The following is a 14,013-nucleotide window of genomic DNA, read 5'->3' on the forward strand; positions in this document are numbered from 1 at the left end:
AGCAGGGGACAGGAGAGCTTCCGCGGTGGGGAGTAGGGAGCCATGTGGGGACCAGGTGGATCGCACGGAAGGAGCAGAGGGGCCGCAGCATGGAGAGTACTTACCCTCCAACAGAGCTCCAGGCAGAATGGCCGCTCGTTGGGGGCGGGCTCATATAGAGCCTGGCCGCGCGCCCACAAAGCCTGGAGCGCGCGCCAATCAGGAGTCAGGTAGGAGAGTTTTTTTTTTTTTTTTTTTTTCCAGCGCGAGCAGGGAAATTTCAGCGCGAACGGGGGAATTTAAAAAAAAAACACGTGTGCTGCTTGGGCCAATAGTTACTCGCCCGGGGGTTAAATCCACCCGCCCCGGGCGAGTAAATGTATACAATTGTCGAACACTGTATATATATATATATATATATATAAGAAAAGGGGGAAGAGAGAGCGCACGCCCATAGCGTAAAATAGTACAATTTAATGAGGGGGAGGGAAAAAGGGGGGATAAGAATTGCACTTACAAAGGTACAATAATAACAAGCATATTGTGATATATAATCACCACCATCCGGTTATCAACTGCAGTGTCTTGGTCTTTGCAGTCCCAGGATGACGTCCCGATCAAAGTCCAGGGTAGATGATCTCCTCTCTGCCTGTTTTGGAGTCCTCTAAAGTAGCTCCGAGATGGGAAGCCTCTGCAGCAATCGCGCGGGTCAGTCAGTCCCAGCGCGCGGTGATGACGTCAATGTCCCTGCGTCTAACGTGATGACGCTCCCTGACGCGTTTCGTCACTCAACGGGTGACTTTCTCAAAGGGAAGTCAGGAGAGGGGAAAGGTCCGGTATTTTATACCCAGTCCAGTGACCAAAATCATTTAGAACACACCCCTCTCAGCTGTAAAGGTGCTAGTTGTTAATGGATATCAATCACGAAGCCTTACATCGTATGATGAGACTTAAAGGTGAAGTGGAGATCAACCATGAAATTAGGCAATGAAATGTGACGAGTATTATATAAACCAATTAAAAACCAATTAAAAAACGCCACTTTGGCGTAAGTCAAATAACCTTACAGCCAACATGCATTACTAAAACAATTACTAGTGAACCATTAACAAAAAATATATATAGAAGAGTCTCAGTTAACTAAACCATCAGGTATATGAAGCTCTATGGTTCCCAAGGGGGAATAACCCCCTAGTGGCATAAACATATATAATAGATGAATCTGCCAATACCTAACATCAGAGCCATAACCTGTCTAACACTACATATTAAACAATTTTAAAAGTAAAATAAAAATGAAAATATTAATAACATATAAAATATAGAATATAGCAGGAAAGTCCTAATACCAATATTGATTTCTGGATAATCATCAATATTATCAATATTATCCTTTTTAGATCCTGTAATGGAGCAGAAATCTAGGATAATGGGATATATAAGCCACGAACACGGGAGGTATCAGGTGAATGGACTACCCATAAAAAGAACTAGATGTACTACATATAGTGGGTAATATGAATATGTGTATAAATGTGAATAAGATCAATATACTTATTGATTAACTAAATATATGTGTGTACTTTTACCTGTGAACCTAAATATAATATACTACATAGGTGTAAGACAGTCTCAAGTGTTGTATATCTAAATGAAAATTTATTATAAATAATTCTACAAAATACTATATATGTGTATGACAAAAAATTATTATATACCTACCCAATAACCCTAATTGTGTTGAAGTGGTGTTAATAATAAAAATAAAAATAGAGATGAATTAATATAATGTTGAACAGTAATTACCTAACTCCGAGCTAGGAGAAGGGCTGGGGGGGGGACGGGGACTAGGGAATAGCTGGGGGGGGGGGGCTAGGGAGTAGCTGGGGGGGAGGGAGGGGGGGGAGGTGTTGGAAGAGATATTGAACCCAGGAGTAAATAAAAGTACACACATATATTTAGTTAATCAATAAGTATATTGATCTTATTCACATTTATACACATATTCATATTACCCACTATATGTAGTACATCTAGTTCTTTTTATGGGTAGTCCATTCACCTGATACCTCCCGTGTTCGTGGCTTATATATCCCATTATCCTAGATTTCTGCTCCATTACAGGATCTAAAAAGGATAATATTGATAATATTGATGATTATCCAGAAATCAATATTGGTATTAGGACTTTCCTGCTATATTCTATATTTTATATGTTATTAATATTTTCATTTTTATTTTACTTTTAAAATTGTTTAATATGTAGTGTTAGACAGGTTATGGCTCTGATGTTAGGTATTGGCAGATTCATCTATTATATATGTTTATGCCACTAGGGGGTTATTCCCCCTTGGGAACCATAGAGCTTCATATACCTGATGGTTTAGTTAACTGAGACTCTTCTATATATATTTTTTGTTAATGGTTCACTAGTAATTGTTTTAGTAATGCATGTTGGCTGTAAGGTTATTTGACTTACGCCAAAGTGGCGTTTTTTAATTGGTTTTTAATTGGTTTATATAATACTCGTCACATTTCATTGCCTAATTTCATGGTTGATCTCCACTTCACCTTTAAGTCTCAATATATGATGTAAGGCTTCGTGATTGATATCCATTAACAACTAGCACCTTTACAGCTGAGAGGGGTGTGTTCTAAATGATTTTGGTCACTGGACTGGGTATAAAATACCGGACCTTTCCCCACTCCTGACTTCCCTTTGAGAATGTCACCCGTTGAGTGACAAAACGCGTCAGGGAGCGTCATCACGTTAGACGCAGGGACATTGACGTCATCACCGCGCGCTGGGACTGACTGACCCGCGCGATTGCTGCAGAGGCTTCCATACTTGGAGCTGCTTTAGAGGACTCCGAAACAGGCAGAGAAGAGATCATTTACCCTGGACTCTGATCGGGACATTATCCTGGGACTGCAAAGACCAAGACACTGCAGTTGATGACCGGATGGTGGTGATTATATATCACAATATGCTTGTTATTATTGTACCTTTGTAAGTGCAATTCTTATCCCCCCTTTTTCCCTCCCCCTCATTAAATTGTACTATTTTACGCTAATGGTCGTGCGCTCTCTCTTCCCCCTTTTCTTCTAGATTCCCTGTGGATTTGGTTTGTCCACTTTGAGAGCAGCCGGAGACCCTCTACACCAGAACTTACCATCTATTGGACTATTCTGAGGACTGGTTTTTACACTTGTAGCCAGGTCTCCCCAGCGCTACCGCACCACCCTCACCTGACTGCCGATCGCGGGGGCCGCCGGCATCCAATGGCGGCTCCGTTCGGCAGTGGCAGGGGAGAGGGCGGTCAGGTCCCGGCTCCGTGGGGGTTGCCGGGGACGCGTGCGGCCGATTGCCAAGGCCGCACGCGCATCTCAGGGCTCCCGGCGCTCCCGGAGCCGGGGCGGATAGGGCGCCGCCATTGCGCTTCAACTCGCGCATGCGCAGTGAGTCCCCGGCGGCCCAGTTAGCTCGCGCACTGCGCAGGGAGGCTGCGAGAGACAGGGCAGAGTCGCGCATGCGCAGGGAGAACCCCTAGAGCCAGGGAACAGTTGCGTGAGGGCAGGGAAGGCGCAGGAGAGTCGCGCGAGAGTAGGGGAAGTTAGTGAGAGGTTGCGGCGGCCATTACAGGTTTGTGTAGGCAGAGGGAAGGCACGCACGCGGCCTCAATGTTATTGTAGGGGCCCTCGGGACTACAATTCCCATGAGGCATAGCGAGGCAGGCACCAGGTGCTTTATAGGAGCCAATAGGGCTGTAGGACTGCCCTGGAGGAGAATAGATACATTTTCCCGGGCTTTGGTTACGTCAGTTGGAGCAGCGGAGCAGAAGGGGAAGGAAGGATGCAGGGAGTGCGTGCAACTCCTGCATCCAGATAGGTACCCTCACCCTCCAGGTAGGCCCCAACTCCCCACCAGGTCAGTGGGTAACTGATAAGGGACGGCCCCAGTTAGGGACTCTGCCCTTAGTGTGAGTGCTGTCTTGTCAGAGTCACAGCTATTAGTGCTGTGAGGTCTGACAGGCAGGCACTGTGTTTGTGCAGCACGGTTGCTGCACGGACCAAGTAAGTGGCTGTGCGTAGTGCAGGTAGCTAGTTATAGGGAGGATTAGGGACTAGGGTAGAGGTACACCCCAGGGCCCAGTTAGTCCCCTATGACACCAGAGGAAGCTGTATGGTATTGGTTGGCCTTAGGACAGGGAATCCTTCACCATAGTTAGAGCAGCAAGAGGGTTGCTGTCTGATTCGCGTGTTCAGAGACTGTGTTAAAGAAGCACTCCGGCTGGAGATTCCTTTCCTGTGGATGCAGAGGTGCACCACTCCTGCAGAGAGCAGTGCAGCACGCCGTGGGATCACTATGCGGTGTTGCAGAGCTCCAAGGATTTTCCTGACCAGGACTGGTCAGGGAGGTATTATATATATTAAGTGCACCACCGGGCCCCAACACAGGGAAGCGCTATCCCTCCCACTCACACTGGTCTTTATTGCTATGGACACTCAAGAGACTGAGGGGAATGTGATGATGGACATGTGGGTGGGGGATGGTACACAGTTGTATTGATGCACTGTTATTGATATAGTGTTTTGAAGTAAGGTGTTGTCATTGTTCATTCAGTAAACCTGTTATCCATAATACTGTGTATGTGGTTCCTGAGTGGGTTCCTATGTTAGGGTCATTCTACACGTCCATAGAATCCTACATAGGTGGAGGCGCTGAACGAAGATCCGTTCCAGAGGATTCACCCCAGGCTCTCATTAGCGGAGGCTCAGACTGCCTGTGAGCCTGCAGGTATACGCACCACACCGGTAACAATACAGGTTCTACTCACCCACACTACATATGAGATTGGGTGGGGTGGAATACCCGTTACATTTGGAGGCGCTGCTGAGATACACCTGGGGTGCCCTGTCCATTTTTTCTAAATTGTCCCGTTCCTATTTTTGTCGCTATGTTTGTAAAGTCCGGAGACGAGGTCCTTGCCTGGGCGTTGAGGCAGTATATGGAGCCTGGCCAGGTAGTGGCGGTAGGAGGCATACCCGCTAGTATACCCGCAATGAAGGTCCGGGAGTATATGTGTAAAATTCCTGGGTGGCCGTGGGCATGTGTCTTAGAGGAGGAACAAGATCCCACGTCCACATGGAAAACCATTTTGTTTGTAGTGACTCACACTGAGGATATATGCCTGGCAGAGGCACCGTCCGCACTGTTCATGCCCGGGGGCCCCTCAGAAGGGTACACCCTAGTCTATGCCGACCCAGCAAAATGGCGTCTCCCGCCAAATCAGGAGAGCGCACGTGCTGCTGACTGCAAGCCTGCACAGAAAGATGTCGCAACATTCTGTCCGGGTTTGGCGCGAAAGTCAGAGCCCCTCCCCTGTGATGTGAGTGACTCAGGACAGAGCGAAAACCACTCCCCAGTAAAAAGTGCCCTTCCTTTAGATTCCACCAGGGGGAGCAAGCACGGTTATCTTCAACCATACGTGGACGCTGTGATAGACACTCTGATCTCTAAGGATGAGGATGAGATAGACCCTCTGTTCTATGATGAGGATGAGATAGACTGTCAGGGGATACACCCTAATGTGTATGTGCCCTGGCGAGCGCCAGGAATAGATCTCCTTATGCTCCTGTGCCCCTGCTTGCAAGAAGCCTATGAGGAGGGAGCCGTCATGTCCCAAGTGCCACTAGACTTCAGGATCACCGAGGTAGATGGGGAGCCGTGTACACAGTGCTTTAGCCCCACCTGTGACTGTTCTAGGGGAGCACTGGCGTGGGAACCTAAATGTGATTGCTGCGGTGCAATTTTCTTGATGCCTATTGTACCCCAGCCTACAGAGCCAGCTAAGGAGCTAAGTGAACCCTTGGCAGAGAAGAGTGCGGCTGCAGTGGAGGTACCGGAGCACGCCAGCTTTGTACCCACAACCACTGGCTGCATTTCAGGAGAATCTGGTGACTACCTTGCGGAGGATACTGTCATGAGATCTTCCGGGGAAAAGGTGGAAGTCCCATCGGTGGCGATGCGCCTACCGGCGAACCACCCCAGCGGTAATGCAGAGGATATAGAGTCTGCTGTGGGTCCGTGTACCCTGGAAGAGGTGTCTTCCGATGTTGCGGACCCTGCTGTGGGCCCGTGTGCCCTACAATGGTCAGTCCGACCTACTACAGAGGTACCCTCGGTCCTAGAATGGGGACCAGTACCTAACGCCGACAAGGGTGAGTCGACTGCACCAGGGGTGTCGGGGGTGAGCCTCCAGGTGACCGCGGAGCACGATGGCTCCTTAAGTCTGGTCGCCCGGGTGAAGGGTTCCCCTCTGCATCGCGTCCTGGCGGAGGTGTCCTCACTAGAAGGTAGCTGTCCAGAGGAGAGAGTGGACCAGTGTCTACCGCCGATCCTTCCGGAAGAAGGGAAGCCCATCGTCAGCCAGCCGAGTGGTAAGGAACCCCCTTGTTCCTCACATACTCCGATGGAGGTGGCCGTGAAGAAGGCCAAAACTATGGTTCCTGAGCGGAGTGTGAGCCCGTGTGCTCCGACACAAGTGGTCCCAGGACTGGGATCCAACGCTCCCGAGTTTTCAGCGCATAAGTGGACTGCCCCAGAAGTGCCAGGGGCAGGTCCCGATACCACCAAGGTGGGAACTGACAGCGTCCCCGAGGACCTGTTGGCCCCCGTGATTCACCGCAGGGGTAAGGTGTCTACATTTTCCCCCCTGCCAGGTGAAACCGAGACATTTCCCAGTGCTCGCTTCTCAGTGGAAGCCTCACAAGTCCGTAGGTACAAGGACTGTGTAAAGGACGATCCAGGGAGACTGGCCTCCTTTACGCCCAAAAAGGAGCGTGCCATTCGCCAGGTGGTGGACCGCGGGAAAGGTCCTGGCCTCCTGGTCTACCGCATCCCTGCCGCGGATGACCGGGTAAAGGTCTGCTTCAGAGACACTGGGCTACTCCTTCCACCAGGGGGAGGAAGTAGCGAAGAGCCAGAAACTGTCGCCTTAGAGTGTGCTCTCCAAGAAATTTTTCTGGGGGAGGCTCACGGACGCAAAAGTGAGGTACCCCCATCTGATCTGGTAGGGGCACCCCACAAATGGTCTCAGCCAGTCTCGGGTATTATTGAGTGTGATGTACTATGTAATCTAAGGTGTAAAGTCGACCTGATAATTGTAACAAATATGACATGCCGTATTTTATTGTGTAACCTTATGTCAGGGTATGGCGTTCTCCAAGCGAGGACGTTGGATTTTCCACCAGGGGGAGAGTGTAGCCAGGTCTCCCCAGCGCTACCGCACCCCCCTCACCTGACTGCCGATCGCGGGGGCCGCCGCGTCCAATGGCGGCTCCGTTCGGCAGTGGCAGGGGAGAGGGCGGTCAGGTCCCGGCTCGGGGGTTGCCGGGGACGCGTGCGGCCGGTTGCCAAGGCCGCACGCGCATCTCAGGGCTCCCGGTGCTCCCGGAGCCGGGCGGATAGGGCGCCGCCATTGCGCTTCAACTCGCGCATGCGCAGTGAGTCCCCGGCGGCCCAGTTAGCTCGCGCCTGCGCAGGGAGGCTGCGAGAGACAGGGCAGAGTCGCGCATGCGCAGGGAGAACCCTAGAGCCAGGGAACAGTTGCGTGAGGGCAGGGAAGGCGCAGGAGAGTCGCGCGAGAGTAGGGGAAGTTAGTGAGAGGTTGCGGCGGCCATTACAGGTTTGTGTAGGCAGAGGGAAGGCACGCACGCGGCCTCAATGTTATTGTAGGGGCCTCGGGACTACAATTCCCATGAGGCATAGCGAGGCAGGCACCAGGTGCTTTATAGGAGCCAATAGGGCTGTAGGACTGCCCTGGAGGGAGAATAGATACATTTTCCCGGGCTTTGGTTACGTCAGTTGGAGCAGCGGAGCAGAAGGGGAAGGAAGGATGCAGGGAGTGAGTGCAACTCCTGCATCCAGATAGGTACCCTCACCCTCCAGGTAGGCCCCAACTCCCCACCAGGTCAGTGGGTAACTGATAAGGGACGGCCCCAGTTAGGGACTCTGCCCTTAGTGTGAGTGCTGTCTTGTCAGAGTCACAGCTATTAGTGCTGTGAGGTCTGACAGGCAGGCACTGTGTTTGTGCAGCACGGTTGCTGCACGGACCAAGTAAGTGGCTGTGCGTAGTGCAGGTAGCTAGTTATAGGGAGGATTAGGGACTAGGGTAGAGGTACACCCCAGGGCCCAGTTAGTCCCCTATGACACCAGAGGAAGCTGTATGGTATAGGGTTGGCCTTAGGACAGGGAATCCTTCACCATAGTTAGAGCAGCAAGAGGGTTGCTGTCTGATCGCGTGTTCAGAGACTGTGTTAAAGAAGCACTCCGGCTGGAGATTCCTTTCCTGTGGATGCAGAGGTGCACCCACTCCTGCAGAGAGCTGTGCAGCACGCCGTGGGATCACTGTGCGGTGTTGCAGAGCTCCAAGGATTTTCCTGACCAGGACTGGTCAGGGAGGTATTATATATATTAAGTGCACCACCGGGCCCCAACACAGGGAAGCGCTATCCCTCCCACTCACACTGGTCTTTATTGCTATGGACACTCAAGAGACTGAGGGGAATGTGATGATGGACATGTGGGTGGGGGATGGTACACAGTTGTATTGATGCACTGTTATTGATATAGTGTTTTGAAGTAAGGTGTTGTCATTGTTCATTCAGTAAACCTGTTATCCATAATACTGTGTATGTGGTTCCTGAGTGGGTTCCTATGTTAGGGTCATTCTACACGTCCATAGAATCCTACATAGGTGGAGGCGCTGAACGAAGATCCGTTCCAGAGGATTCACCCCAGGCTCTCATTAGCGGAGGCTCAGACTGCCTGTGAGCCTGCAGGTATACGCACCACACCGGTAACAATACAGGTTCTACTCACCCACACTACATATGAGATTGGGTGGGGTGGAATACCCGTTACACACTCTTTTTCCTATTTTGGACACATATATTCGCAGTATAATTGTTTATTATTTATATGGTTTACAGGTTTAATTGCTATGTTTGGTTTATTGCATATATTTTTTACATTTTACTAATATTCACATTTTTATTTTTATGTTAGTTATCTCATATAATTAGCATTTACCCCTTATACATTGTTGAACTTATCCAGCTAGTTCCATTGTTTATTAACCAACCATCAGCAGAGGCGCAGCTTTGTTCTTCTTTTTTTCCCTATATATATATATATATATATATATATATATATATTATATACACATAAACAACGTTGCAAAGCGTCGTAAGAGCGTTGGATAAGCCGTTTTGGCGTTGTAAAATGAACACAGGTATGCATTGCATAGTGTTGGATAAGCCATTCATTGTAAAACGAAGCGTTGTAAAACGAGGACTGCCTGTATTGTGCTTTTACGTGTCTTGTTTGCATGTGCAATCTGTAGTTCTTAAGCTCCTTGGTAGTGCCAGTTACTTTGTGGCTTTTCCACAAGGCATCACTAAGATGGTAGCGCGGTACAAGGTCGGTTGTAACCTACAGAAGGTGAGCCCCTGCACTCTTATTCTGCGAAATGGAGCATGGGTATCAGAGTTTTAAGAACCTTGATTGGAAATAATTGAGCGCAGAATAGAATAGAAATTTGAGTAGTGATTTGCAAGTTGTAAATTTGTGATGTTTGCCACCACTAGTGTTGATGATGTTGCTACAAAAACAGCTGTGGCACCCAAAATTAAAAATGCTGATCTCACTAATTAAGTGAAGATTCAACCTCAAATAACAATGAGAGTAATCAAACAATACCTCTCATTATCCCCCTTTCACATAATAATAACCAGATGGAGGAGGTTTCTGATCCAGTCTATTTTAGAGATAAATTGCTGGTGATTTCTAATCCACATGCTCCTGCAGAACAGATTCATCCTTCAAATATATAAATAAGGGGTAAACTCCCTGTCCTTTGGTGAGATAAACCCACTCATGTCTCTTCCCAATGAAGGCACAAGTGTCAAAATAAATAATGAAGCAACATCAAACATTTCTAAAAATTATTAAACAATTGAGGAATCTGATATACTGTAACATCCATAACCATACAACTAGCCTCTCCTATTGAAGAAACCAGTCTTAACCACATCATACATGTTACAAAGGCAGAAAAGGGGTGGAACACCAATCTCAGGGTCAGGGACAGGCTGGCCTGGGGAGAATTGCCCCCTGGGCTGGTCAGATTTTGAATAATTGGACCAGTTGCAGGGAGGAGAGAACCAACATTTGTGTGCAGCTCAATACAGATTCTGGCCATTAGGTGGTGCTGCAAAGTTCACATACAGATGTAGCCATGAGGATCCAAACACTTGCCTTGGAAAATCTGGGACAATCTCCCAGTAATGCTGCAACATTTCTGTGAGATTTCTGCAGACAGACTAATGGCCCATCGGATTAACACAGCGGGGGTCCCTGGCAGTCCCATTCAAACTGATCTTCAAACTGAATGGGACTGCAAGAACCCTCTCTATGTTAATCCGATGGGCCATTAGTGTGGCTGCAGAAATCTCACAGAAATGTTGCAGCATTACTGGGAGATAGCCACAGTATTTCATCAGCCAAGTGTTCGGATACCGGTGGCTGCATCTGTAGCAGCTCCTTCCCTCTCAGGCTGGCTCCTCTGCAGTGTGCTGATAATGGTAAGTGTATGTACTGTATATGCAGGGCCCGGTCACTCCGGGGGGCCCGACTACGATGATCAGTAGCATAGGAGAGAAACAGTGAAGCTGTTCATCCCTCCCACTCTGTGATAAGCTGAGCAGCCTGCCACTCAAACAGGGACAGCCAGTGAGGCTGCATATTCTTTCCCCTGTCTGCTATAATAGGAGGAAACAGCAAGGCAGGGGCGGGGCTCTACTTCACAGCTATGGTGGTTTCCTTCCTGCTTCAATCTCTGCGGCGCTGGAGATGAGCTTTAGGCTGCGGTCCCAGTAATGTCTGTGACACGCGCGCCCGGCGAGGGGGGCGGCGCGTGTCACAGCGCTAACCGCGATCTGCGATCTGTGAGGAGAGGAGAATCTTGCGACGGGAGCGGGCGTAGTTGGGGATTTGTGGGGGCGTGGCCATTACGTCACGCGGCTGGTTCACCCTCATTGGGTGAACTGCCGGTGGGGGCGTGGCCACGCCTCCGTCGCTAGGAGTAAACTCAATTTTATTGAGTTGGGAAAAACCTTGTAGCACGGCGCGGCTGCACCTTCTGCGTGACGGTGCGTAGTGGGCCCAGCCCCATTGAGGGGCGGTGCTTACACGCACAGTGCACGCCGTGCGCACAGGCTGTTACTGGGACCGCAGCCTAATAAGCAGCAGCAGCCTCGTCCCCCCCCCCCTTCCACACATGTGTGTCTGTGTGTGTGTCTGTGTGTGTGTCTGTGTGTGTGTCTGTGTGTGTGTGTGTGTGTGTGTGTCTGTGACTGTGTCTGTGTCTGTGCTCTCAGGAATTAGCATGGGAGGAGGGGGAAGCTGACAGGACCCACCCAGCAGGCTGAGGAGGTAAATGGGGAGGGGGCATCTCACTGGGCCCAGCAGGCTGAGGAGGTATGTGCAGGAGGGATCAGAAGTCGTGGGGGGCAGTGGGGGGCAGTGGGGGGGCAGTGGATGATGTAGATATAGTGATGCAGAATAAATTAGCCAGAGGTATACATTTTATTTGTTATTCTAAATCATGTGTTTTTTTTTTAACTAAATCCAGTGCTGCGTACAATGCTAATTTTCCCTGGCAGTCACCTCATCGCACTACACTAAGAGCTTCTCTAGCAGCCACCATGCAGCGCACCGCCTTAAGCGCTCCTCGGGCAGCCGCCGCATAGTGCACCACACTAAACGCCTCTCTGGCAGTCACTGGGAAACTTTGTGTAATGTTTGCAACTATGCAGAGATTGGGCACTGCTTCCTCGCCTCTCCACCCCTCCCTTCCCCAGGGGCCCTGGTCACCAATCTGTCCTGGGCCCCATACAAGCTGCCGGCCACACACGTAAGGCCCGTAATATAGTGTGCGTGTGCTCGTCTGTGCGAACGCGCGTGCACGTGACACACGTTTTTTGTGTGTATGCTGTGAGCGACAGTCTTGGAAGGTACTGTGTATGTGTGTGTGTGTCACTGGATAACTGTGTGTGTGTGTGTATATATGTATATGTACTTGCGTATGTAAATGGGTTTTTACCTATGTATTTTATTTATTTTACTTTAGAAATCATGCAGAAAACCTTTCTAAACACCACATACATACATACATACATACATACATACAGTACATACAGTACATACATACATACATACATACATACATACATACATACATACATACATACATTAACAGCAGCGGTAGCGGCGCGAAAACATTATTTTCCCCGTCTTCCCCCCTGTCGGCCGGCTCCACGCTCACTACCGTGCGCGCAGCCCTATTATAGAAAGGCTAACTAACCACAGCCAACTGCCGTGCGCGCGCACGGCGCAGCCAGCGCACCCACTATAGAACAGCCCTCACTGTGAATTGTTATTTTATTGTATGTGTGTAGTTAAAAATGTGAATGCACCATTGGAGCTACTTTGCTCTTTTACAGATACATTTTTTTGGCGATTGGACCACATGAACAAACAGCAGCGACCTCCTGAGAATCAATTTTATTGGGCTAACTACCTCATTTGAACACTCACTAATCAGCATGAGAAATCACCTAACATCTCTATGGAATATAGGTACTAACCTAACCGCTTCACAATTATTATTAATCCACGTACAGTAACTATACACTTTAAACTAGGAAGGAGGGGGGAAGGGATGAGAAAGAGGTAATGGACTAAACAGAATAGATAGGAATAGGGAAATAGTTAAGGGAGTGGGAGTTTTGCAAGCCCTGCTTGTCAAGCCATATTAAAACCATATTAGATACAGATAATACTATTAAACTTCTAAAGACTACATTCAATTGGAGTAGAGGCAGGAGCAGATAAGATAGCAATAGCACAGACTGGAAAAAAAACTTAAATGCATGCCTGATAATGCAAGGAGCCAGACAGATATAATGGGGGAGCTTGAATTAATAGCTTCAAGGGTGAAGTATAACATCATACAGGAGGCATTACTGAAACATGGTGAGATGAAACTCCTGACTGGACACTTCATTTAGAGGGTTATTCCATTTTTTCGGAGGGAACGAGCAAATAGAAGAGGAGGTGGCGTATGTTTATATGTTAAACCGGATCTAAAACCTATTATAAGGGAACATGAAGGAAATGATGAAAATGTAGAGACCTTGTGGATAGAAATTAGCAGTGGCGGTAAAAGTACAAATAAAATGTTTGTAGGGATATGCCCTAAACCAGGGGTGCGCAAACTATTGGAGCTGCGCCCCCCCCCCCCCCCGCTTGCTCCCCCTGGTGCTCGGGCAACCTTACCTCGTTTTCCAGCGTCAAATGATGCCGCAGGGTCATGTGACGTTACGTCGTGACCCTGCAGAGTTATTTGACGCCCCTTTGCCATGGCAATGGGTCATGTGATATCACGTCACATGGTCCAGCGGCATCATTTGATGCCGCGTTGCCATGGCAGCGTGTCACACCACGCATCTGAATCCCAGTAAGAGATTTACAGATGCCACACGCGATCCCCCGGCATTTCATTTAAATGCCTTTGGAGAAGAGCGCGGGGCCTCTGCAACCGCCCACGCCCGCCCAGGAAAATCTCACTCCCCCCATTTTGCACACCCCTGCTCTAAACCACCAACTATATGTGAGATTGAGGAAGCCAAAATACTTTTGTAAATGGTGAATGTATCAAAACTACAGGTAATGTTTGCATAATGGATGATTTTAATGATCCAGACATTCAGATTTAGCAAGACTTACACTTCCCGTGACCACGAGAAGCTAGGTCTAAATCCACGGCAATAATTACAATTTTGCGGCATGGATGAGGTTGCTACTAACTGCGACCAGAAAAAAAATGAGTTTTAGTGTTGGTCATAGATGGTACTCTGCCGTAATGATAGGCAGGTGTGCTAGTGCAGGAGAGCGCACATTTTTGCAGC

At 48.8% G+C, this 14,013-nt stretch overlaps 1 protein-coding gene across 1 annotated transcript in view; it reads right to left on the bottom strand.

Moving 5' to 3' along the window:
• Positions 1–13,417, bottom strand: part of LOC142463581 (uncharacterized) — a 122,560-nt gene extending 109,143 nt beyond the window's left edge. Inside the window, exon 1 of the mRNA XM_075566556.1 lies at positions 13,382–13,417. Coding sequence (XP_075422671.1) covers positions 13,382–13,417 — 36 coding nt within the window. The remainder of the gene's footprint in view (positions 1–13,381) is intronic.
• Between the last annotated feature and the right edge of the window lie 596 nt (positions 13,418–14,013).

This window comes from Ascaphus truei, chromosome 1, assembly GCF_040206685.1.
Source record: "Ascaphus truei isolate aAscTru1 chromosome 1, aAscTru1.hap1, whole genome shotgun sequence".
Taxonomy (NCBI): Eukaryota; Metazoa; Chordata; class Amphibia; order Anura; family Ascaphidae; genus Ascaphus; species Ascaphus truei.